This window comes from Acartia tonsa, chromosome 1, assembly GCF_053477335.1.
Source record: "Acartia tonsa isolate MP-2025a chromosome 1, ASM5347733v1, whole genome shotgun sequence".
In the NCBI taxonomy this organism is placed as follows: Eukaryota; Metazoa; Arthropoda; class Copepoda; order Calanoida; family Acartiidae; genus Acartia; species Acartia tonsa.
Window position 1 is genome coordinate 53810609 of NC_137260.1, and position 26775 is coordinate 53837383.

The following is a 26775-nucleotide window of genomic DNA, read 5'->3' on the forward strand; positions in this document are numbered from 1 at the left end:
CTCATGGTATATAATTTTGTCAAGATTTCAAAAATAGTTTTAATCCTCTTAGATAACAGTAAATTAATCAAGATAAAAGCAAATAAAGCATTACATAGTTGTAAATTCAGAGCATAAGCATTTGAAAATATTTTCTAAAATAAAAAAATTTTTTACTTAACTATAAATTTTTTAACCATTTAAGCTATTAGTAAAAAACTTTTTATTGTTTGTAAATTTGTTACAAAAATCATCAATAATGAATGAAATACAATATCAAGAAGGCACAAGACATATTCATCAAATTAAAACTATTTTGTACAAGATAAGTTTAATTCATAAGAACTATTTTGGGGTATAGTCCTTTTCACGACATCCCTCCATAAGGAGCGATTCTTCGTATTTTTCACAGTAGCTTTTCTCCTATTTCTAGCCCCTGCAGGGGGCTCTAACCCTGCGGGGCCAATTACCTAACCTTGTTGGGCAATCACCTAACACAATATAACCTAACCTAACCTAAAATAACCTATAAAAAGCCATTTTAAAAATACGAAGAATCGCTCCTTATGGAGGGATGTCGTGGAAAGGACTATACCCCTATTTTGAAACCTATTATTGAGAACAGAGGTATATACATCACATGCGTGCCAGCGCCAAGGACGCCCAAAGGGGGGTGAGAGGGTTATGGGGTGTTTACTTTTTCCCACCCCCCCCCCAAAAAAAAAAAAAAAAAATTATGAGGCACCCTGAAATTTTTTGAAAAAATATTAGATTAACCTACCCCCACACAAAAAAATTGAAAAACATATTTATAGCCCCGACACGCCCCCCCCCCCCCCACCACTGAAAAAGGCTTAAACCTCCTTGGCCTGCGCTATTTAATATCACTGTTTTGACTCTGAGATACATATCATTTGAGACAATATGCCACATCCTATAAAAACAATTTAGGCTAGCCTAGTAATTAAGGTTTCCCAACCTAACTTAGCCCTATTAGGATTTGGAAACCCTAATTTATAGGCAAGTCTAAGATATAGCATAGAATTTGGCCTTCAGGTTGCAAAATTTTGAAGCGTTGGAATGTGTAATGTGTGACGTCATAAAAATAAGAAGAGACAAAATGAAAAGTATGAAAGGAAACCCTTAATAAAGAGATAGATTTTGACGTAGTTTAATGTCACACCTGACACTTTCCAGCGCTTACAATCTTTTTTTATATCAAAGAATTTTCAGTTTCTTATATGCTTCAGAATTTGAAGACCTTCTAGTTTTGGGTTCCAGGTGGTGAATAACTGAATTCCTTCTAGGTGTGCCTGAAACATATGCATAGTTAAACAAGTTTTATATTAGGTAGTGTGGACATTTTTTTTGGAAAAAGATTATTATCTGTTTAAGAATAGTTTATAAAAGGCGTTGCTACAAAACACCTTATATGACAAAAGATCTAAAAGGCAAAAGACTTAAAATGCTCAAAAGACCAAAAAAGAACTAAATAAAAGGTATTGTTGGTCTGTCCGTTACGACTTGCTAACCACTGAACCGATTTAAGTTATCAATCTTTAGGAGATTTTATTTCATCATTAAACTCTTTCGATTTTTGTTCTTCTCCTCCTACCCCCCCCCCCCCGTTGCACACAGAGCCCGTTGATTTTAAAGCAAAGAAGCTTTTTCAGAATATTTAAAATAAGAAACCTTTCAATCTCATTGCATTATATTTAATAATTTGATTCTAAAGACAATCCGAACCAGGTAGACCAAAAACAACCAGGAGGGGGAAACTCTTAAGTGAACTGAACTTTTAGTGATGCCTCAAAACGTGCCCAATCCAAGAAAGATTGGAGAACCATTATGCGTGGCCTACGTTCTGACAAGAACTAAAAGGCAATGCTGATGAAAGACAATCCGCTATATAAAAAACTGTAAGAGAAGCTGTGCATCTACTATTAACAAGTTACCTGATGTCCAGAGGGGCGGAGCAAGAAAAAAAGTTCCTCATCACAAACATTTTCCAACTCCTATGCAAAGAAACAAAATAAAGTAGCATAACACAAATTATATCTAGTACGTTCGAGGATGGGTGGGTGTAATAACCCTCTTCAATTTTTAAAATTTATATTTATCCTCCCCCCCCCCTCCTTTGTTAGGAATGTCATAAACAGAGTGGAGTTAATTCCAATCCCGCAGTCCCTTACTTATTTTTGGCGCTAAATGCATGCAAACAACATGCTACAAAAAATATTGTAAATCCATAAAAAATGTGAAAGTAAAATGTTAAACAGATACTCTTTTATTATGATAATTCGTGACAGACAGCCAATTGTTTTGGAGTTTCCAATTTTAGAGGTCTTTTGGGCCATAAAAAGAAACAGAAAAAATAAGTTCGTTGAAAGCAAATTCTGTACTATAATCTAATTTTTGAAATTCAGATTTATGTTACTCGTTAATAATCGGAAAATAATTGGTTTGTAGATGAAAAAGTAGATTGAAATTAATTGATTACCTTGATATGCTTTTTGTCAGGGGATACTTTTTCACCTTTGGAATTTACCAGAAATACACTAAAAAAACAGTAAAAAATAACAATAAAGACAAAAAAAAAACAAATAAAATATATCAAACTTTAAAGCATTAGGCCTGTCGATTGGCTCGATAGTCGAACATAATGTCACAATTTCAAAACATAACTAGGGGCTGATTTTGAAAATCCTTATAATCGCTTTAAAATCTTATAATTATGTCTGTTATTGCAAAAGAGGGACTCTTACTATGCTGCACTTATATAAAGAAAGATGATATTTGAATTTCTTGATTGGAATATCATTGCTAAGGATCATTTGCTGCACCCTATAACTCCCTTCGTCCGTCCGTCTGTCTGTCCATTATCTATAACGCATTATGCAGATTTATTATTTCGCCAGGTTCCCCTTAAAGATAAGATCCTTTTATGAATGAAAACTTTGGCTATTATGAATCTCGACTCTATGGCTTAGTTTGCTTCTTATGGATATTGTCATCCTTGCTAAAGTTAAACTAAATGGTCTTACCGTTCCATAGGGTTGGATGAACAACCATAGGTGATACGCTTCAAGGTGAGGGGGAGATCAGACGGGGAGAGAGTCTTGCCATTGGCAGATACAAACTCAATCCAGGATTTCTAAAAATTAAGTATAATAGTAGCTGCGGTCCAAGTCTATAGGACAGGGTTAAAATAATCTAAAACCTGATCTGGTAATTGTTCTGTTCAGCATTCTTTAAATTGTGAAACGATCTATCCAGCCATCTGCAGACCATTTTAGCATAATTTATATGATATTATTTGATTATATTTCAATGAGAGTTATGTTTGTTTTAAGAAAGATATAGTTTAGCAAGAATTAATATTTAATATGTCTATTTACAAATGTTCTTCTGTTTTGATTGATAAGTTGTGTAGAAATTCATATTCTTGCTTTTTAAAACTTATACTATCTAAAACTATAACATAAGTTCATATTAATCCTTTCAGTTTGCAATTTTTTCAGCTAATAGTTGCTATGCTATTTTTAAAAACTTTTCCACTATACCTCAATATCATCTATCTTTTTTGCAAGGCTACTCTGTCCCTCATCTATACAGATTGATCCTAAATATAAAAATAATTATTTAAAAATATTCTATATTGGAAGCTATAAGCTTAAGCTATAGTTTTTAAAAAGTAAACACAATTTTATAGATATTTCTTTCTGCTTTTTACGAGAGGTTAACAATTCCTTGGACCTATAAAGATTCACTTTATATTCATAGGCTATAGCACCAGAATCATCATAATTTTTGCATTAACTCACCTATGCATTTGTACTGGTCCCTAAAAGCTATCCGTCTGCAAATATCTCGTGCCTGAAAGGGTAAAAAATGATTGCTTGATTTAACAGGGATGTAAAGGGGTAAGACAATAGCATACAATTTCAACATATTAAACGTCAAGAAACAACATTTTTCTATGAGTAGTTTTGCAGCTAAAACTAGGTTTACAGACAAACATACAAACAAACAGAGTTGGGAAAGCTAATGTTTATATAAAATATCATTACCTCGGATAATTCTTGGGATCTAGAATTTTGTATACTCATTAATAAATGGTTGTCTGTCAACTGACTAAAATAAAAAAAAAAATTAAACATGTAAAGTTAAATTGAAAAACCATCATATTATAATTAATTCTAATGCATATTTACAAATTTTTTTCAGGGAGTGTAGGGGGATGCATCCAGCTTGTATAGGTTGTATTTTAGGCTTCCTAAATCCCGCCTTTGTTGGCTATATATAGATATACAGACAACTTTAATTTTGCAAGGGGGGTTTGAATACACCCCCCTTCTGAAGCAATCTTTATTCATAATAACTAAAATTTTCCTTGGTTTCTTTAGTAGGTTGACATACAGACAATAATTGTGTAGAGTAGCTGAGCTATTAGTTGAATTATTTAACGAAGCTGTTAAGTGCCTATAAATATGACGTCATATTATACAAATGACCAATTATAGGCCAATACACTAACTAAATTACCAAAGGCAGGCCAGTATAATTTTTTTGACCAATGGTAGGCCAGTATGATATTATTTTTATAACTATGCTTATTCACAAACCTGTAAGCGTACATATTATCACAGGCTTCAGATAGGGGAACTGGTTTATCTACAAAATAAACATGGATGGTATAACAGTGGTACTGATGAACAGAATCGATCACCATAGATAGATAGATAAATAAAAAGAAAGAAAGAGATAGAGACAGTGAGAGAGACAGAGAGAGAGAAAGAGAGAGTGATATGCATGCAATGAATTCATTTGGAACAACAGCGGTACTGATGAACAGAATCGATCACTATAGTGTATTTCGCTACTAAATAAAATTCCCAATTGTTATCATTTAATGACTACTCTAAAAGACTCACGGTCCGTAGGTTTAACACTTAAAGGGAGTGTGAACGTAAAAATTTCTCATCTGATTATCAAATCTTAACATTTTCTAAGCACATTTCACTACACTGATCAACCAAAAACGTCCTATTAACAAAAATATCCAGGAATAATGCCTTGATTTTATGGTATTTTGGGAGGGAAAAAGGAAAAAACAGGGAAAATCTGAACGTTTTTGTTTCTTATAATGTTTGTAGGGATATTTAACTTGTCATATATAGTTGAAACAATTTACTTACTGTTAAGGATTTATTTTATGATATAAAATTGCCAATTAGTTTTTTTATAACGTAGTAATTAGGTAATAAAGACCCATTTTAAATTCGTATTATTGACAAAAAAATACCTTACTGTCTACAAAGGGTTGAATCTCATAGGTTATTTAAAATAATAATATCCTTTTTTATTGTGTTGGACAATAAATAACCCACTTTCGAGAATTAGTTTACACTTTTATCAGACTGTTTATATAGAAATATTGCGTCTTTATTATTTACAATTTTGTAATTAAAGGTGGGCGAGAGATGGGCCATCTAAAGTTAATTCGATACTAATAAAAAAACCTGTTTCTAGGTTTGTTATTGTATTTGGTTTTCAATTAAAAATAATGCTTATTTTATCAATTTCTAAGTAACTATACATTAGTTTAAAGCAAGGATTATATTAAAAGTTAGCTTAACTGTTAGGAAAAATCTAGAACTATGTGAAAAAGTTTAATTTTAGCTATAATGGGAGAAAAAAGCAATTTAATGCACATTTTATATAATATGGAAAATTCCTTCCTTTCCCTGTACCTTATAAAAATCGTCGGAAAAAGCCGTTTTTTAAGCAAACAAAAGCGCGTTTTGCTCTATCTGTGAGATATTATGAATAAGATAATGTTAAGATTTGATATTAAGATGAGAAAAATTTACGTTCACTGTCCCTTTAACGTCACTTTCAATAGGCATGTATGAGGTAATAATGTGTATTAATAAGGCAAGATGAATCTAAAAAGCATTGTACTACAAATGGATATTATCGTCATTTTTTTTATCTTTAACAAAATTTGCTTCTACCTTGTTCATCATAACAGAGATGAATATGTTTGTCAGCTAAGCAGAGCATGTCTACGACCATTTGGTCAAACACTTTCACCACCCTGAACAAATTCAATATGTAAAAAATACAATTAAATACATTAATCCATTATAAGAAGTTGGTTAATTTTTTTAAATGATATATTATAATAACAGTTGTAGGATAAGGGACAAAAATCAACATTCTCCTACAATTGTGAAGATTGATTTTAAAAGCTTCCACCTAATTAGTTTTATGTAAAACATCCCCCAGCATATAATCAATCTTTTAATTGTACAACCTGTAGCTTGCAATAACATGCGCCTGTTTTAGGGCTAATCTATTCCTTCTACTTTTACTATTGTTGTCACACACCTGTTATAGCAGAATAAAGTATAATTTTAAACGTCTATTACAATCCGTGGTTTTGTCGATACTAGAAACCGACAACTCTTAAAATGTTAGACATTTAGTTACTAATTAAATGACACTTTGTTTTCTCAAGGGAAGGAGAGGAAAATAGAAATTCTGGTACCCAAAGTAAAAAAAAGTTTCTCTCAAAAATCAAATGAATAGGTTGTACAACATAGCATCATCCAAACTTTGTACAAAAGTTGTACCTGTGCTGATATCCCATTGCGTGCAGATTTGCTCTGTCTTTGAATAAATTCTAAATTAAAGAAAGTGATATAAAATATACGTGAATATCATGACAAGGGAAAAATTGTTGTCAATTTAGGTTGTTTACATGGATATCTTTTATTGGTCAGTTCGTTAAACCAGTAGAAAAGAAGGGGATGGGGTAAAGAGAGGGTGTCTGGGGGATCGTTTTTTTTGACCAGCTACAATTTTTACTTCATTACAATATATGATAATCTGGTGTGATTAATTTTGAAAAAAGACACATTTCTGTCCATCTAAAGCAACATGTTCCCTGTCGATCAGTTAGTATTGTTTTATTCTTAAATATGTTTTGTTGTCAATAGAATCTGCACAAAACAGTACTGATACTGTCATAAAACGCAAAGAGGCAAACAATACCAGGACACAAGTGCAAATTTGGTCTTGAGAAATGGCATTGACATCAAAGATAAGAAAACATATTTGTTGCATGGTTTCGAACCTTTAACATAAAGGTACAAAATTTAATTAATTTGCAGCTGAAAGTTATAAAGTAGCTCCGCTATTAAGATATTAATCTTATGTCTAAATCTTTTATAAAAAAATATCATTACCACAACACTAGAAGCCTCTTTCTCAGCCAAGGCAAGCCGTCTTCTTTTGTTTTCATCCCATTGAAGGTATGACATCAGAATGTATCTCTATAATATTTTATATTAAGATCAAGTAAAAGAATGGATACAAATTTGGCTACTGCCTTTAATGATGGTGGATTAGGTCTAAATAAATAGATTCAACTTAGTGTGGCTGCATTAATACTTTGCGGCTGCGTTTGAGGTTAGCTGCTTCTGAGAAGACTTCGGCATATTGTTTTCATAACAATAATGGAACAGCTTAAAGTCTTTAAAACATAATACAACTGATTTATGAACAGCTTACCTCGTAATCGAAGATTATATTGACGTCCAACGCTTGAGAATCCCTGAAATATAAAATCTAATGATTATACTGCGCCGTAATGCTCTGTCGGCTTTGGCTCCTGGACACGCATTAAAATCTAAGAAACCCCTTTTTGTCCTTGAAATTACAAAAAAGTCTAGCTTACAAAATATTTTTTTGTTATTATTTCATATATTTATAAAAGATTATTATTTATATGATAAACCTTTATAAATTTACCAGCTCCTAGTGGAACCAACAGTGCAACACAGTTCTAGTTATAAATGTTAATAACACTTTAATTTACTATTTCTACTACGGAATCACTTATGGAATATTATGCAAACGATTTCTGAGACGTTTGGGCAATCTGTCAGGCTTACCCTAATTACAATACTGATAATCTAAAGCTCACCGTTTGAAATAATCCCACTTGTCGACATCTATGCTTGTTGTCTTGTTGGCTACAATCTAAAAACAAATAAATCATCTACAACCAATATATATCACAGCTGCTGAGTCAAACTAAAGTCCAATACTTAAATTTTCATATAGGTTTTAGTTACTTGTATAAATTTGAAGTTTAGAAGGGAAATATAAAAAGTTTTGGTCAATCCGTTGCCAATTAAAATATTTTTAATCAGCCTTCAAAGTGTTAGGCTTTTCCCCCTCTTTTTTGTAATAATTCGCAGTTAGAGCCAAGTAGCAATACAAATTATCAGCTTTATATTGTAAAATTGAAATTACCTCATACAAAAAATATTTTTCCGGACCTCTGGCAACATATTCACCTCCATTCTCTGGCAGTGGACCATACATCATTTCCTAAATATTAAAACTATCAAAGGAGAGGAGCCAAAAAATCAATATGAGGGATAAAAGGTTTACAACAAAAACAAAGCGGGAGGTAGGTTGTTTTAAAATTCCGTAGAGGTGTGAGTTTTAAGGCTTAAAAACATTAGTAGAACGATAATATGATCATTAACTTTAAAAACAAATTTTTTTGTCTATGGTTTTATTCAATAAGGAATACACATGTGTGGTGAATATTGTCGCTCTACTACTGTTTTTAATCCTTAAAACTCACACTTTTACGAATTTTAGCACAACCTTTCTCCCCCTTTGTAGCATATTAAAGCTCCGTTTCAAATAAAGTAAATTAGAATATTTTAAAAGTATAAGAAAATTGGGAATAGTCCCTTTCGTGGCAACGACGCTTAAGGGGCGATTTTTCGTATTTTCAAAATGACATTTGATAGGTTATTTTAGGGTAGGTTAGGTTATATTTGGTAAGGTGATTACCCCACAGTGTTAGAGCCCCCCGCAAGGTCTAGAAATAGGAGAAAAGCTACAGTGAAAAAAACGAAGAATTAAGGAGCATTGCCACGAAAGGGACTATACCTATAAAATTTATAACAGAGAAGATGATGTATATCTTATAAAAAGTAATGCTATGGAAGATTCTACAGAAATACGGAGCCAGAGGTAAAGGACTGCGAGTAATTATCGATTTGCACGAGACTACTTTCTACAAGATTAAGAGCAGGGAGGGCACAAGTGAGAGCTGGGTACCCAGAGAGGCCTCCGAGAGGGATGTCCATCTTCTCCAGTGCTATTCAACATATTCCACCAGGTGGTTATGAGACAGGGAGCCAAGGCAAAAAAAAGAAAGGCAGACAAGACAGGACTGGAAGTTGGCATCAGCTACTGCTGGATTCCAGGTAGCACTTTTCCCAGCTCAGTAAAGTGGGAAAAGAGTGGTAACTGTGAAGCAAAAAAGATCGAAATTGATAAAGGACTATTTGCTGACGATACGACCATAGCCGATAAAAAGAAGGAACTAGAACAAGGTGTACAGGAGACTAAGAAAATAATTAATAAATTCGAAGAACGCCACAATGACGACAAAGAAGAGTAGCTAAATTTTGGGAAAGAGGACAGCAGTAAGATACGTATGCTGGGCTGCTACATGGGAGAGGAAGAAGACACGAGACAGAGAATTAAGAGAGCCGGAGCCACATGGTTTAATGTCAAGAATAGGCTGAAGGGGTCAAAAATGTCTAAAACCATGCAGGCAAGAGTAATAGAAGCGTGCGTGGAATCAACCTTGCTATTTGACTGTCAAGCAAGAACCTGGCACGTGACGGAAATAAACAAGCTACAACAGACGATGGACAAAAAATTCAGATGGCTTTAAAGTAAAAAGATAAAACCCCCCCTTATCCAAATGCAAGAGGATGGCTACAACATGCAGGGCGTCAGGAACGAGTTGAATGTGAAATCAGTCAGGTGGAAAATTGAAAAGAGAGTTCTGGAGAGAATAGGTCACGTGTTTAGAATGGCAGAACAGTGAAAGCCATGGTCCTAGGATGGATGGAAGAGCTGGAGAGTTATGAAAAAGTCCCAGATAGGAAAAGAAAAACTATCCTATACTGGAAAAGACTGCTAAAACAATTTTAACAATTTTATAAAAAAAACATTGGCGAACTTGTATAAACACCTTATCGCTAACAAGTTTTGGAATAGATAATCCAGAACCATCCAGTTCAAAGGGAATGCAGAAAGAGAGGGGGTGAATCTAGTTTGAAGAGATCCGAAAATAATTATGTCCGCCATCTTCCTTCATCTTGGAATTGATGCAGAAGAGGAGGAAGAGTTTATATGTAGTAATGAAGACTGTGGGTTAAAATGTGAAAACAAGACAGGTCTAATTATCCACAAAAAACGTGTACATGAAAAGTCAACACACAAAAACCGGTTTCCCAGTGAGAAATGTGGCGAAAGTTTTGACTTCCAAGGATACCTGAAAAATCAACATGACAACATGGACATGTGACAAGTGCAACAAAGTGATTTCGAAGACAAATTTTAGTCGACACTAAAAGTGCTGCAATCCAGAGCCGGAAGGAGCAGCAGTAGGTCAGAGGACAGAAAGGAGACCTTGCGAATATTGTGGAGGACAGATTTCAAAAGCCAATATTGCAAGACACAAGAAAAAATGCAGAATTGATTACAGGTAGTGCCTTACGAGACAGAAAACCCTATCAAGATCAAGATGGTGTTGCAGCGGAGGAGACAGAGGAAGGCTTGTGCGAGGATGAAAATGAAGAAGCTTGTAAAGAATCCCAAAAAAATATAAGGCAATTGAGTTCATCAATTGCAGAACAAATCATGAAAGCCCTAAATCCAACCATCGAAGCATTTAGAAACGAAGTTAGAGAATTATCTGGCAAACTGAACAAATCCGAAGAAGAGCGCCACAAAATGGTCACCGAACTGGTTGAAAAGACTAGTGACATGGTGACTGCTACAGATATTCCAAAAATCACCAACCAAGATGATAGGAAGTCACAAGAGTAGGCCATTGCAGGCAAAACACCCAGCTACATTTTAAATATGACAAGACAAACAATGGCTGTCTATCTGATATTTCAACGGGGATTTCTTTTTACAATTAGGCATGAAGGCTTTCGTAAAGAGCAACACCTACAGATGTTTTCTGGCTACGGAGGGAGATCCAAGCAAAAGTGCCCTAGATTATTTTAGAAAGGCAAAGAAATTGGCGAATGATAGGTATAGAGCCAGGGTAAAGACAGCAATGAGAAGAGGACTACAGAAGGGTCAAACAAAAGAAAGTATCCTGGTCGATCCAGAGGTTTTAACGAGTGGAAATCTCTGTGTGGATATATAAAAAGTAAACATAAACATAAACATATTTATTTGGGCATAAAAATTAAACATAGTCATAAAATCAAATAAAAAAAACATAAAAACACAATTCAAATTACTATAACAATAAACAACCTAAATCCTAATCAGTTCTGCCCGGGTAACCAAGTACTCTGAGTGAATTATTCCTGAAAGCAAAGTAGGAACACGAGAACCCCAAACCCTAAGCCAAATAGAAGAAGAAACATAATCAAGCTAAAATGTGTTCAAAAGTTTTTTTTGCATCTACTGCAGTTCACAATCCGTTTTTTTTATTATTCGTATTGAAATGCATCGATTACGAGATGGTATATATTTTTATTTTTAAAAATGGTGAACCACCGATGAAAAGTGAACTCTTTCCAACCTATATTGCAAAATTTGTTGCAAACATTTAATTAGTAAAAATGCAATTTATGTTTTGATTATCTACGTAAAACACATGATATAATAATATACATATATATTGAAAAAAAAAACGCATTAAAACTCTTCTTGGTGCGATTTGGTACTTTTATTATGTAAAGACATGAAAACTATTTTTTTAACTATCATGCAGTGATTCATCCTATCTATCTCAAGCTTATTAGTAGTAATACAAAGTATATTATATATATATTTAAAATTGTACAATTTCAATAGATTATTATTATTTTTAACAAAAATCATCAAAAAAACTAGAAATTATTGTATACCATTCTATCTTATCCATATGTTAATAACATATGGATGTGAAATATGTGTCAGCTAAATCTAGATCATACTTTTACCATTGGCAAATCAGAATGCCTTTTTTTTATTTGATTATTTTTCTACTTTGCATCTTGCTCAAGGTGTTAGATATTCCAGCCGCCTGTATGTGCACCAAACCAATTAATCTCATCCTGTATATGCAAAACCTTGGGCTGCCATCAGGGAAACCAACAAAAAAAAACAAAAAAAAAGAAACACCTTAACTGTGATGTACAACAATTTGATATATTTCACTCTAAAATCATAAATATGTTAATATGTTTAATAAAATAACCTTTATGAAAAGAATATCATTTGCATCAAAACCTTCTTCTTCAAACAGGGGCATCAATTTGTTTTTCTAAAAAATATTGAAGTAATTAATCATTTAGAACTCATCCGGTTTTTAAACAGTTAATTTGGATAATACATAATTATTAAAAACTAGATAAAAAATTTAATATACTGCAATCCTCTCCTTATGTTTGAAGCCAGCCAATATAAAAAACAAACAGCCATTCTCTGTTGGCAGTACAGACAGATCATATTCGTAGAGTAGAATTACTGTTTAAAATCACTAGAGATACGCCCCTAGCCTTTAAGGGCTTTGTATTCTAAAGGAGAGAGCCTTAAAAATAAACTTATAAAATAGCCTATAACCATCACATGACCTATGTAAAGCTTACCTAATATAGAAAACCCAATCGGTACAGTGGTTATTGAGATGCCAAGCTTCAGACAAAAACCTTACTACTTTATATAATAGGATAAATTGGAATTTTAAATTTGGCAGACCAACCAAATAGTCATAAAGAAAGATAATAAACCAACTAACTTCTGCATTTGCAGAATAGTTTTTCTAAAACTAAACTAAGTGTGTTTACCTCAATGAGATAGTCAAACATTTTCAGGGAAGCCTGTTCATGGGTCCAACCACATCCTAAGATAAATATAATTAAACAATTAAAAACCTTACATAGCTGTAAAGAAGTAAACAAGGACACTCAAAATTAGTGAGACAAGGTTAAAAATCTTGTAATTATTATTTTAAAAATTAATTATTCGTCATGTCAATAAAAAGAGTGATTTTGTAGATATCAAAGGGAAGGGAGGCTAGACTCTTGGTCCTTCACCTCATACCCGTGGTACAGGACATAGCAAACAACCGACCCGTTGATTGCACAATCTTTGTCTGGAGATCCTAACTAGGCATGGTAATGAGTTGCGCCTGTTAAGCACAAAGCAGGTAGGTACTATTTTTAAAGTCTTTGAAAGACGATGGAAGCATAAGTCTTCCCAGCTCTGCAAATGCACATTGACGTTTTAAGCAAAAGCATTACTGACAAGGAAACGGACAGGCCTGTTTTATATTTTAAGTAGCTATGCTACTACAAAAATTACCTGGCCTGGCTTTGTGCACAAAGAACTCCCACAGATGACTGACAAAATTATAAACATACAATATTTGCTTATTTGAACCAAGATATCAACATCCATAAAAGCGAAGATTAGCCAGTCAGAAAAAAAAAACTAATAATCTCCATGTTAAAATGAAGACCTAGATTTTTGGTATAGTCACAGAGTTGCTACTTTTCAAAATTTTCTAAAAAAAGGACTTTAATGAAATTTCTATAATGATTATAGGTAATCAACATCTTAAAAAAAAACATTTTCTATGATTAAGCTTTGTTGCATGTTTTCCTGAATGGCCCATGTCCCAAGTCATGGCACAAACCTAAAAAAATAACATTAAGATTTATTATTTAGAGATGTTAGAACATTTAATGTAACCATGATAATTTTGTCAGTTGGTAACAAAGAAACAACAAATAAAACAATAATTTTGATGAACAAAAGCAATGTAAATGTTATAATTGTATTAACTTAGTGAGTGTGTCCTGTTATATACTATAAACTGTGTAGATATTGTATTAAAAAAAGTTATGTTCCCTATAATATCTAAAAAAAAGTTTTCTGTTATTATATCAGGATATAACCATAATAACATTAGAATAGCGTTTTGTCGATAACATGTCAGCCCATGCCATGTCTTATTACATGCCAATTTTAAATTGAATGTCGACACAATGCTTCAATTGTTTTGACAGGGAGTTGTGCGGACATAACTACAGGTCTCTAGAAAAGAGCTATAAAAACGCCTATCTCAGAAAACGCCTTCTACATTTTTAAAAACAGAGCCTTGTTTTATATCTTACAATATATTATTATGAAAATAAAACAAACAAAAACTTTACCTGCCAGCATTACTGCCAGACGATCCTTTTCTGTACAACATCCTAAACACAAGACAAATTTAAATGCAAATAATTATTCACCTCTTTTCATTACAACAACCATTCGACTTAGAACACAGTAATAGTGGCTGACTGATTATGACGTAACAAAAAAAATTAGCCAATGAGAGGCCACTATAAATTTTACCATTGGTCAATAACGGCCTCTCATTGGCTAATTTTTTTTGTTACGTCATAATCAGTCAGACACTATTACTGTGTTCTTCGACTTAATTCTATTCATTGGGTTATAATTGTTCAAGAATTTGTTTTTCTCGAGATTTAGTAATATTTCATTTGAGATCAAAATACACAATATAGAAGCTCAAAGTTTTCTTACATAAAAGCTAGGCACAACAAATGGAAAGTAAAATAACAAGAAACAATCTTGTTTGACAAGGACATTGAATCTTCTCACTAAGTGAGGGGTCACTGGACAGTAAATTATACTGATACTCAAAGTTTTATAACCACGGCTAAAAAACTGGCTAAAAAACTGTAGGTACTTTTACTGAATTTTGATTAGATGATTTCAAACTTTTAGTGTCTTATTTTTCCACCATTTTGATGTATCTCAATTTAATATCAATAGACTTATCCCTGAAAAACTCTGGGATCTTCTAAATCACAGACAAAGGGTTACGAAGCTTTATAGAAAACAACTTGCTGGTTTAAAATTAAGAATTTACCTATATATTTGCCCATGACGTGATGAACAAACTGACCAGCTCTCTTCATTACTCAGCTTGCTGGTTTAAAATTAAGAATTTACCTGGATATTTACCCAAGAGGTGATGTACAAACTGACCAGCTATCTTCATTTCTCAGCTTGCTGGTTTAAAATTAAGAATTTACCTGGATATTTACCTATGAGGTGATGTACAAACTGACCAGCTATCTCCATTACTCAGCTTGCTGGTTTAAAATTAAGAATTTACCTGGATATTTACCCATGAGGTGATGTACAAACTGACCAGCTATCTTCATTACTCAGCTTACTGGTTTAAAATCAAGAATTTACCTGGATATTTACCCATGAGGTGATGTACAAACTGACCAGCTATCTTCATTACTCAGCTTGCCATGGTTTAAAATTAAGAATTTACCTGGATATTTACCCATGAGGTGATGTACAAACTGACCAGCTATCTTCATTACTCAGCTTACTGGTTTAAAATCAAGAATTTACCTGGATATTTACCCATGAGGTGATGTACAAACTGACCGGCTATCTTCATTACTCCTACACAGTACAATTAAAACGGAGGAATACAAATTTAAAAAATCATTGTTAGCATTCAAACATGGGTAACAGAATCAAAACTTTCAAGATTTTCTACTGCAAAGGTTAATTTTAACTTTTTATAGGAAATAAATTTTCATTTGTATATTAATAGTTTTTAAAAATTCAAAAGATTAATAATAATATTACATAGAAGGCGTCTTAACTTTTTTGCTTTTTATTTAGAATAGCTAGCCGGTGCTTTTAGTAAGTAATAGATATAAAATTTTCCAGAGAATTCAGATATGCTATCGGTTTTTTTTGTAGACCTCTTATTTTTTAAGTAATTTCAGTTTTTAAAAAAAATAATTAAGTCGGTTTTAAGGTACTAAAACGCAACAAAATAAAAGAAGAAAATTGCCAGTGTGAACAAAAATAGTAAGATCTTTAATTTGACACCTTACTTTTAAAATTCTGTTGAGTAGCTATTGAAAAAATCTATTTTTTTAACCTCGGTTTAATAAAAACTTTAGACCTAAATATTTTTTCAAACAGACATAAAAAATATGGGTTCATATATACCTTTAGAATCAGAAAAATATTACGAATCCATCTAAGCAAAATTGAAAAAGTTTTAAAAAAATTTTAATAAAAAATATAAGTTTTTTTTAAGAATCATAATTTTCGGCTTTAAAGGGTTGACTTGAACAAAACCTGAACAAAACCTAAACAAATGTACATACACTGTAACAGATATTTTTTAAACACAAGAAACAATAATGCATTTTTAATTGCATTGTTTTGAAGTTTATAAACAGACTGAAGCATATTTTTTCATAATTTTTCATTCTTTACATGTTATGTAAGTATCACTATTTTTATTGTAGTATCTATTGTATATATTGTATGAACATTATCCTTTTTTTTTGTCAATTCTATTGGTTAAGTTTTGAGGTGAAGCTTCTTGATTTGTCAATTTTTGAGATTTTTGATTGGTTAGTTTAATAATTACAATTAAGTGTTGCCTGTAAAAATATGATATTTTAGGCCATTTATATTTTTTAAAGTTTTTACTTTTTTTCAATTTTGCTTAGAATGGATTCGTAATATTTTTCTGATTCTAAAGGTATATATGAACCCATATTTTTAGTAGCGAAGCTACTCTATAATTCACTATGTCCGTCCGTCCGTCTGTCAGTCAGTCAGTCCATCCGTAACACTATGGGGGAAACGTGATTTTCTCGGCTCCTATTCAAGATAGACAGCTGAAATTTTTAGTGAAAATTCATATGACATATGCCCATCTAATCTATACATTGTTTTGTCCGTCTGTCTGTTAATTGGGGTGCTAGATCGATTCCTAGATTTTTACGTTTTTGTAATTTTCTCGATTCCTGTTCAAGATAAATGGCTGGAATTTTCAGGGATTGAATAAATTTAGATTTTACATATTTCGATTAAGTTTTATTTAGATGCCTTTATTGGTTGGGGTGCTAGATCGATTCCTAGATTTTTAAGTTTTCATGATTTTTTCAATCCCTATACAAGATAGACAGTTGAAATTTTCAGGGATTGAACAAGTTTACTTTATACATAATTCCACCTATTTTTATTAAGATACCTTTATTGGTTAGGGTGCTAGATCTATTCCTAGTTTTTCAAGTTTTTGTGATTTTCTCAACTCCTGTTCAAGATAAACGGTTGGATTTTTTAGTGATTAATTAAGTCAACATTCTTCACATTTTGACCAAGTTTTTTAAAGACTTACTTTTTTTTGGGGTGCTAAATCGAATTTTAGATTTTAACGTTTTTTCTTATTAGCTTCAAAAAACATTATACAATATACATTTTAAAAGGTTTCGGGATTTTTGTTATTGAAGTTTTTTATTACATACTCTATAGATCATTTCCAGTTGTCTATTTATAGTTTTTGAGCTTTGCTACTTATGGATGTTGTCATCCTTGTTTATATCTGTTTGAGAAAATATTTAGGTTTAAAGTTTTTATTAAACCGAGGTTAAAAAAATAGATTTTTTCAATAATTACTCAACAGAATTTTAAAAGTAAGGTGTCAAATTAAAGATCTTACTATTTTTGTTCATACTGGCAATTTTCTTCTTTTATTTTGTTGTGTTTTAGTACCTTAAAACCGACCTAATTATTTTTTTTAAAAACTTAAATTACTTCAAAAATAAGAGGTCTACAAAAAAACCGATTGCATATTTAAATTCTATGGACCATTTTACATCTACTACGTACTAAAAGCACCGGCTAGCTATCTTAAATAAAAAGCAAAAAAGTTAAGACGCCTTCTTTTTAAATCTTATAGCTGTTTTTTTTTGTAAAATGGTTTGTTTAGTATCTAAATTAAAAAGAAATATTTTTTTAATCAACAACTAAACAGGTAAAACTAAAAAAAATAAGGTTAGGTTTTTCTTTAAAACCATAAAATATTTGAAATATCCGTTTCAAATCCACTGTGCCTACTGAATGCTCCCATCTGAAAAAAGGAAGAATTATTATATATTTGACACTAAAAAAGAGTTTTATTCTATTCTTATATTAATATCAACATAATGGGGAATTGAAATAGGATAAGTTAATGAGTATATCTTCTAAGATTCAACAGGGAGTTCACATTATGGAATTTAGGTGCATATAATTATCCAATAAACTTGGTAAAACTTATTTTTACTTATATTTACCTGTTATGAGTGGCTCCTGGGTAGACCAAATAGCTGGTTCCTTCATTTCAATTTAGTTCTGTATATACTTGAGGTTAGGACCCTAGCCGTAAATGAAAAGGGGGGGGGGGAATATCGACCCTCAACTTTTAATATTAGTAAGAAAAAGTAACATTTGGCTGATTTCCTTTGAGAAGATTAAGGTGCCCTCATCCAAAATAGTTTCCCTTGGCCTATAAGAAGCTGCTCTGTAAAGGAGAACCATATCCGTCCAGCGGTACACGAGATTCGTTACAGCTTATACCAACAATGAAATTAATTCGGAAAACAAATCACAAAACCTATACGTGTTTTTCAGCTGTCGTTGGGGGGCAACACAATGTAAAGTTGACGATCTCTTCATTTGCCCCCCAAATATTATTTTATATTAATTTCGCTTGTTGGTTATACCTTATACCTGGATTCGTTATACTTTTATGTAAGGCTAGTGTGTAAGGCTAATTTTTTTTTATTAAAATTAAACTTAACTCAAACCTCAAATGAAATGTGAATAATGTAAAAGAGATCTATATTCGCAAATTAATTAAAATCTTGCTAACCGCCCGACAGATTAGTTATTCCATCAACCCCACAGAAAACAAAGACTTGTATTGTATATTTAATTTTAGAACTAAATTGACCTAGTTGATTGATGTACTTTAAACGACTGTTAAAAGTTAAGCAGATAAAATGGTATAATTAATGTTGAAGTAACATTAACATTAGTAGCTCATAATTCCAGAGTTGGTTGGTTTCATTCAATGCGATTTGGAAGGGTGTAGCGGCTAAGGGAAAATATAGTGCAATGCTATAGAAATATCATTCTAAACCTTTTCATGTAAGGCATAAAAAAATAGATATGTTATTACTTGGATGTTGCACTAGATTTTCCTGTACCTTAAAAAAACATTCTCTCCTTCCTACTGGATTAACGAACTGACCAATAAATGATGTCTATGTTAGCAACCTAAATTGGCGATATTTTTTCCCCTGCCAATGTAACCACGTTTATCCATTTATGAAAATGTTTGCTACATTTTAATGAACTCGACCTTTTTTGTTATAAGTTATCTTAATTTTATCTGCTGCCTACCCAAATTCAAGTGTGTCAATAATAGCTTTACAGATTCGAGGTACCTAGAAATATAATAGATATTTATTGCATTGTATTATAGACAGCTTTCTACGGGTATTTAAATAAAAAATTAAAATCAGTTTTGTTAGGGACTAAAGGCTAACAAAACTGGTATTGATTTATGGTTTTTATTTTAATATTTGTGGAAAATTGTTTGTTATGCTATACATGATTTTTCAGTATTGCTGAGAACTGGTTTTAATTTGCGGTTAATTTAATGTAGACCAAGTAAATAATAAATTGTACGCTTACTGAAAATCTTCATCGAATAATTCATTGCTCTATTATTATTAGCATCCGAGAAATTGATATTTTCTAAATAACAGACAGACATATGTACATTTAGAAATTTAGATTTACTACTAAAAAGTTATTCTTACCTCTAGGTTTCCATGAATATTATCGTTTACCACCAAAGATTTGAACGTTTCGACACAATCTATAAAATAAAAAACAAATTACTATAATCCTAGAAGTGTAGCGCATAACATTAATGTCTATCGTTACATTTTTAATAAGCAATTTTTTGTTTCCTTGGAGAAAAAATGGCAGTTAAGTCCATAAGTAGCGCAGCTAAGAATATGCGAATACAAAGGAAATTTATATCATTATTCTTTTTCTCAATTAAAGAGTATCTGTTTACAATGTATCTTTATATGATATCAGAGCATAACTATTTAATACCCTGTAATACATAAATGTTATTTTTATTCCATTCAATCAATATATATAAAGGTACTCAATCTATTTTTTTTTCAGGAGAGGGAGGGCACTTTTTATCTCGGGGCCATATCTATATTGCATTGGTATATCCCCCACCCTTTCACCCTCCAATTATTCTTAAACCTTCCCTAACAACAATGGGACGATATGTCTATCCGTTTACGAGATCCTTTAGGACATATAGACTGACATGCTTTTACTTTAGAATATAGAATATGATTGTATAATAAGAATATACAAGTGTGTTTATAATGATATCTTTATATATTTTGATAACTCAGCAAAATTTTAATATCAATCATTCTAATCTTGAATTATAATCTTTTTTTATATAAGCGCAAGGCTCCTCATATTTCAACTACTTCTTGTTTCGTCCTAAGAGGGTGCGGGGGCGTGGTGTTACACCCCCATAGAGAAACCATCTTGGAATGCATAAACTAATTCACAAGGTGAAAAAGCAACATAAGCATTATAACTAAAAAATAGCCTAAAACCCTAAGCCGTCAGTATATTCGCTAACAAGAAAAGCAAAATTAGTTCAGCGGTTACCGAGATCTTAAGCTTCATATTAACAGACAGACTTAAAGATAGACATCGTGGTACTTTGAGTTAAAGATTTATTTTCAAGGTTTAATAATCTCGACATAACCAAAAGTTATATAAACCCAACTTCACCTACCCTAAGCTATCTAAGGAAACCTATTTGATATAAGCAGCTACGTCCCTAGTGGCATTTGATGGAAGGGGAGTTACTGGACCCTCCACTTTCTTTGTTATTTTTAAAAGGAAAAAGAATATTGTATTTTTTTTCAAGGGGTTATTTCTCGTGAAAATATGGAGGTATCTTCACCATAAAAAAATTATATACCTATCCTGGGCTATAAGATTCTTCACAGTAAAGGAGAAACAAATCGGTTCAGCGATTGCGAGTTCCTTTGGTACAAACACAAAGACAGACAATATCCTGTTACTTTTATATAACGAAATAAAAAATACCCTGTGTTGTAATATGCAGGGTAACCGAAAAAAAAACATGCTTACTTCCTATAGGATCACAGCTCTGTTTTTCACACATTTTAGCTGAAAAGTAACATAAAAAGTTTGATAATCTTTAAATGTTAGTGAGTTAATTAAACAAAGAACTATCATCGACTGTAACATATCTACTAAGAGATATAAGTTTTCCGGAATTTTAATGTAGGGAGTAGCTTTGAAATCTGCATCAAATTTTAAGGATTTTTTATAAAATTCGTTTTTTGTAAAATTCTTTATCTAAAAGCGAAAATACATTTTAGGTTAATTAATTTTGACCAATAGGATAGGTGGATTTTAAACTACCTGCGCTCTAATTGGTTGAATGATGTACGACATCCAATCAGAGCGCAGATTTTTTAAATCCACCAATCACAGATGCCAAAATTAATTAACTTAATTTGTATTTCCGCTTTTAGATAAAGAATTATACAAAAAACGAATTTTATAAAAAATCCTTAAAATTTGATGCAGATTTCAAATCTACTCCCTACATTACAATTCCGGAAAACTTATATCCTTTAATATCTACAGAGAATACAATAAATGGCCTTATTGCAGAGCAGCTTCGCTTTTAAAAGACATGGCAGAGCTGCAACTGAAGTTTTAAAAAATAGTTAAGATAAAAAAGGTTTCATTGGTTCTATAATCAAATTTCAAGACAACAAAGATTATAAAGAACCTAGTAATAGTGTCTAACATTTTATCTTTGTGATAAAAATCGAAGTATGAGAGGGGAGGTGGGAAAGGAAACCCCTAAAAAAAATTGATTTTTGTTACGTCACAAAGATAAAAAGTTAGACACTATTACTAGGTTTAATATAAATTCTAGATTGTCACATTGTCCCATCCCTATATCCCAGAGGGTGAGTGAATGACTTTTCGCAATAAAAACCGCAGGAGGAACATTGAACAATTTGAAACATGTAGGATCAAATGATCATGCAATAATATTAGAAATAGAAATTTTACACCTACATTTTTAAACGAAGCGCAGCGTAGCTAATCTGTAACAATAAGGTCTGTTTTGCCAAGAAAAATAAGAAAATTAAATTTGCATTATTTAATTCACAGTATTTTTAAATAAATTTTTGTTTATTTAATTTGCTCTAATCGTTACAATTGTTATCTATACAATGTTAACAATCTCTATGGGCCCTTATTTCTTTATGATAGACTAGCGGCTTCGCTAGGAGGGTGGAGTTGAATCCCAAAACCTATTTTTTTAATTAAGATTTTTTAAGTAAAAAAATTTTGGGGGGAGTGTAGTTTTTGTCTAGTGGGGATTTCTTTTAGGAGAGTGGTGGTACCCTCCCCCAAAATAGTTATAAACCTTTCCAGGGCCTATATGAGAAGCTACCCTGTTAAGGAAAATCCGATCGGTTAAGCGGTTAGCGAGATCCTTCGGTACAAACAGACACACAAACACACATCCTGTTACTTTATTATAAGGATAAATATTCTCTAGGAGTAGAATTAGAAAACTAAAGCGAACTAAAACACGACATTTTTTTTTTTTGGGGGGGGGGGAATTTAGTTGTACATCTTTCTTTATATAAAAAATTTGGTTATTCTGCCTTTTCCTCCCCTTAAATTACAAACCGCTGTGCACGCCACTGCATCCAAAGTTGAAGAAAAATCAAAAGAAATTTAGATGCACCTAAAAAATGTTATACCCTCCTTGTGGTTTTTTCACACCCCATGGACAAAAAAATTTAGTGGTTTAGTATATGCATGTAAAATTAATAACCAATAATGTTTTGTCAAATCATTAGATTCTACTCCACTTTAAACCCCTCCTGCACGCCCCTGTGTGTAAGAATGAAATGAAATGCAAAGTTTTAACCATCGCTATGTGTTAAAAAAATGATAATTGTCTTTTCATGGCTAAAGACTTCACGCAACTAAAACTGAAATTATCATGCTGATTTTTTATTAACATTTATAATTACTATTTCATTCTACATTGAAAGTACAAGTTAGGAGCACAACTACTCTAATCATTATAAATTTTATTCGTCTGTTTGTTAAATATAAAACCATGTTTAGAGCACGCCAAACAATGAAAAACATCTAATACCTTTGGGGCTTTTCTATAATTAGGGTGTATTCGTCCGTAAACCTAGAACGGATGGCTTTTTCGTTAATTTAGGCATTTTAGAATTGTTCTATCGATTTCAAACTTTGCATGGTGGTTCCTGTAGTAGATCAGTACGATTTAGAAAGCGTAGCAACTCTATAAACGTTACCAGAATGAAAGTCCATTGATTTTTATCATTCTTAACAACCAATTTTAATGTGATGTAATAATCCGATTGATCTGATTTTTTAATACTGATTCCTATGGCAACAAAATACAATGTTATAAGCGAAGCATCTCTATAATCAAGTCTAAAAATAAAAGTATGTCCTTAAACATTATCATGTATTTAAGCAGTTTTTCAAGAATTTTATTTACAATTTTGTGTCGACTTTTGTACATTTAAATTCTGATTATTCAGTTCAGACACTCTACAAGTGTTAAGTGTTCGTATGTCTTACAATTTCAGAGTTTCTCTTTTATGGATGTTGTCATCCCTGTTTTATTGTTTTCTTGTTTATAAAGGAATAATAATATACACACAGAAGTAAGAAAATGAAAAGTTGTAGGCTAAATTTAGAAAATAAATGGATTCAGTTGTCCTTGTTAAAAGTGAAAGTGAACAATAGGAAATGTGTTAATGAAAAGATAAGAAAAAATATACTAATTTTAAAATGTTTTAATACTTAATCAACTAGAATATCCACCTAAGTTTGATTATTTGTTTAGAAGTACATTTAAATTATACAAATACGTTTGTATTTTTGCTCCCAGTCTGTATATCGAAATCCTTATAATAAAGTAACATGATGTCTGTCTGTAACCGATCGGATTCTCCTTAACAGGGTAGCTTCTCATAGGTACCGGGAAGGTTTATTACTATTATGGGGGAGAAATCCCAAGAGAAATCGCCCCTAGAAAAAAACCCCCCCCCTTCAAATAAAAAGAAAACTCACTCTTAATTTTTTTCTTTTAAATCAAAAAATTGGGCTATCGAATTTAACAGCCCTACCCCCCCCCCCCCCCACTTAAGATTCCCTAGAGGGATGACAATTGATTAAAGACCTATGTTTTAGTTGTTAATATAATTATAAAAAAAGTGGGCTTGTAAAGGAACTATTTGAGATCAAAAAAGGTCTATTTCATAAGCATTTTTGACCAAATAATTATAAAACATATAATAAGGTAACAGGAAAACAGTAAAAGTGTCTAACTAATACGTCAGAAAAAATTAACAATTAACCAATGAGAGGCCGCTATATATTTTACAATTGTGAATACTGGCTTCTCATTGGTTAATTGTTAATTTAATCCGACGTCATAGTTAGACACTTTTACTGTTTTCAGGTAACAGACATATTTTAAATTTTACATATTACAATTTTGTATCAATTTATAGACTTAATATTATATACTATAGATTGAACTTTCCTCTAGCAAGTTGCACTGAAAACTGCAACATTACAATTGTATATCGGGTAGAATCCATTTATTCATCAGTGGGCCACTTAAACCATACCCTATAATATAAAATAATAGCTTGTCCTTGGGTGGGAGGAGTCGACCGCCTTCACTTTCAAATTTAGTTTTAAAAAAGAAAAATAATTAATTTGGTTACGGTTAGTTTCTTCTAAGGGCTTTTTCTCTTTGGAGGGTGGTGGTACCCTTCCCTTAAGTATTTATTAACCTTTCCTTCGCCTATGAGAAGCTAAACTTTAAAGGAGAATTATTTCGGTTCAGCGGTTAGCGAGATCCTTCGGTACACAGACAGGCAGACATCCTGTTACTTTTATATAAGGATTACAAAACTAAGTCTTTCTTTCGTCCTACTATTTTTTAGTAGATTTACTTATCTTAAAGCTATAGATTCATAAATACTGGATTTTCCAAATAAGATATTAATACCAAAGGAAGGAGTTAAAACCTTGCAAAAACGGGATTTTGCAACATTAAAAGGTTAAAACAATTCATTCTTTAAGTTTTAATCTTACTTGTTGAGATTATTATCGTGATAGGGCGTGGTTTATAACTATTGTAATATTGCATGTAATTTGTAATTGTTTGGCATATCAGTAAAACAAGGATAACAACATCATTAGAATAAAAGCTAATTATAACCAATAAAAAACAAGGATGACAACATCCATAAAATCGATAATATCAGAATATAAATGTATAAGAGTCGAAGCATAATTGTAAGTAAATTTGTTGAAAAACTGCTTGATACAGGATAATGTTTATGGACATACTTACATTTTTAGGACTTGTTTAAAAAGTTGTTTTGCTTCTCATATTGTACTTCGTTGTCCTAGGAATCTGTATACCAAAAATCAGATCAATTAGATGATTAGATCACATAAAATTTATTAGTAAAAAAGTAAAAAAATCAACATGATTAAAATGGACGTACGGAATTCTGGTAATGATTATAGAGTTGCTACGCTTTCTAATTCGTACCTAACTACTACAGGAATCTCCATGCAAAGCTTGAAATCGATAGGTCAATTCTAACATGCCAAAATTAACGAAAAAAGCTATCCGTTCCGGACGGACGGACCAACCGACCCTTATCATAGAAATGCTTCGCTTTTCAAAATAATAATTTACACATAAATGTAACCAACAATTCTAAAAGCTCTCACTTTTCATCGTTTTAATGTCATGCTAAATGTCAAACATAAGAACGGACTATTTTCTATCATGGAGTCGCTTTGCCAAATAACCAAAAAATTCATTTATATTCAAAATTATTACAGGCCTATCGTTCTGACCCTAATTATATAAAAGATTCACCTTTAACATTTTTTTTATATACACATTACACATATAAGCTAAGTTAAAAGATGTAGTTATGTTGTGCAATATTTATAAAATTGCAAGTTGGTCTATAATAAATAAATCTTAATAGCAACCAGGGAAAAGGGAATGTGATTCTGACAAACAATTCTAAGTGAAAATTTCCCCTCAACCCCCTTCCCTTTTTTCTACTTTTTTTTATTAACTTCCCTTTCAGTTACACCAAAAAAAACAAGTTTTACTTCAACAAAATATTATTTATCGTTAATTACAAAAGGAATTAATTGGCTAAATAGCAGCCCCTGATAGCAACAAGCTATGCTTTTATCCAGGGATCTAAAGAAATAAGACAAGGCCTATAAATTAATGTAAACCCCAATGATGATACACAACATTACCCCTCCTGTAGATTAAACTTAGTGGTTGAAACGTTTGAACACTCAACCTATTTAATCAACCAAACAAGTGTAATAAACAGCCCATTGTCCCCTCTCTCTCAGGCTTCTATATGTCTGTGTTGTACGTGCGCTTCTTTAATTTTTATTAAGTAACAGGATGGCCATCTATCTGTCTGTTTCTAAATATCTCGCTAACCGCTGGACCAACATGGTTCTTCTTTACAATAAAGCTGTTTATAGGTCCAATAAAGGTTTATAAGACTATTTCATCAAATTCCTGATTAGGAAGTGACCTTGGCTAGCTATTGTGAATTATAAACCCAGTATATTTAAAATGTTTATGACATACAGAAAAATGCGCCAAGCATTCCATCT

The 26775-nt window shown here is 32.0% G+C and overlaps 1 protein-coding gene across 2 annotated transcripts; it reads right to left on the reverse strand.

Moving 5' to 3' along the window:
• Positions 1-185: 185 nt before the first annotated feature.
• On the reverse strand, positions 186-21183 carry LOC145323876 (deoxynucleoside triphosphate triphosphohydrolase SAMHD1-like). Of its 2 annotated transcripts, XM_080166466.1 has the most exons (26): positions 21136-21183; positions 19752-19810; positions 19330-19373; positions 18878-18903; positions 18219-18258; positions 17997-18013; positions 15481-15534; positions 14253-14294; positions 13699-13732; positions 13399-13436; positions 12882-12937; positions 12293-12358; positions 8305-8382; positions 7973-8028; positions 7558-7600; positions 7233-7319; positions 6618-6667; positions 5997-6079; positions 4605-4653; positions 4050-4113; positions 3804-3855; positions 3543-3601; positions 3024-3133; positions 2480-2537; positions 1935-1994; positions 186-1292 (listed from the first exon to the last, which is right to left on the reverse strand). In XM_080166466.1, exons 1-26 carry the CDS (start codon positions 21167-21169, stop codon positions 1209-1211), a joined length of 1443 nt encoding a protein of 480 aa, XP_080022592.1. In that variant the 5' UTR covers positions 21170-21183; the 3' UTR covers positions 186-1208. The 2 variants fall into 2 exon arrangements, with proteins under 2 accessions (XP_080022592.1, XP_080022600.1); XM_080166474.1 differs by lacking the exons at positions 15481-15534; positions 17997-18013; positions 18219-18258; ... (2 more) ...; positions 19752-19810; positions 21136-21183 and adding an exon at positions 15230-15293.
• Between the last annotated feature and the right edge of the window lie 5592 nt (positions 21184-26775).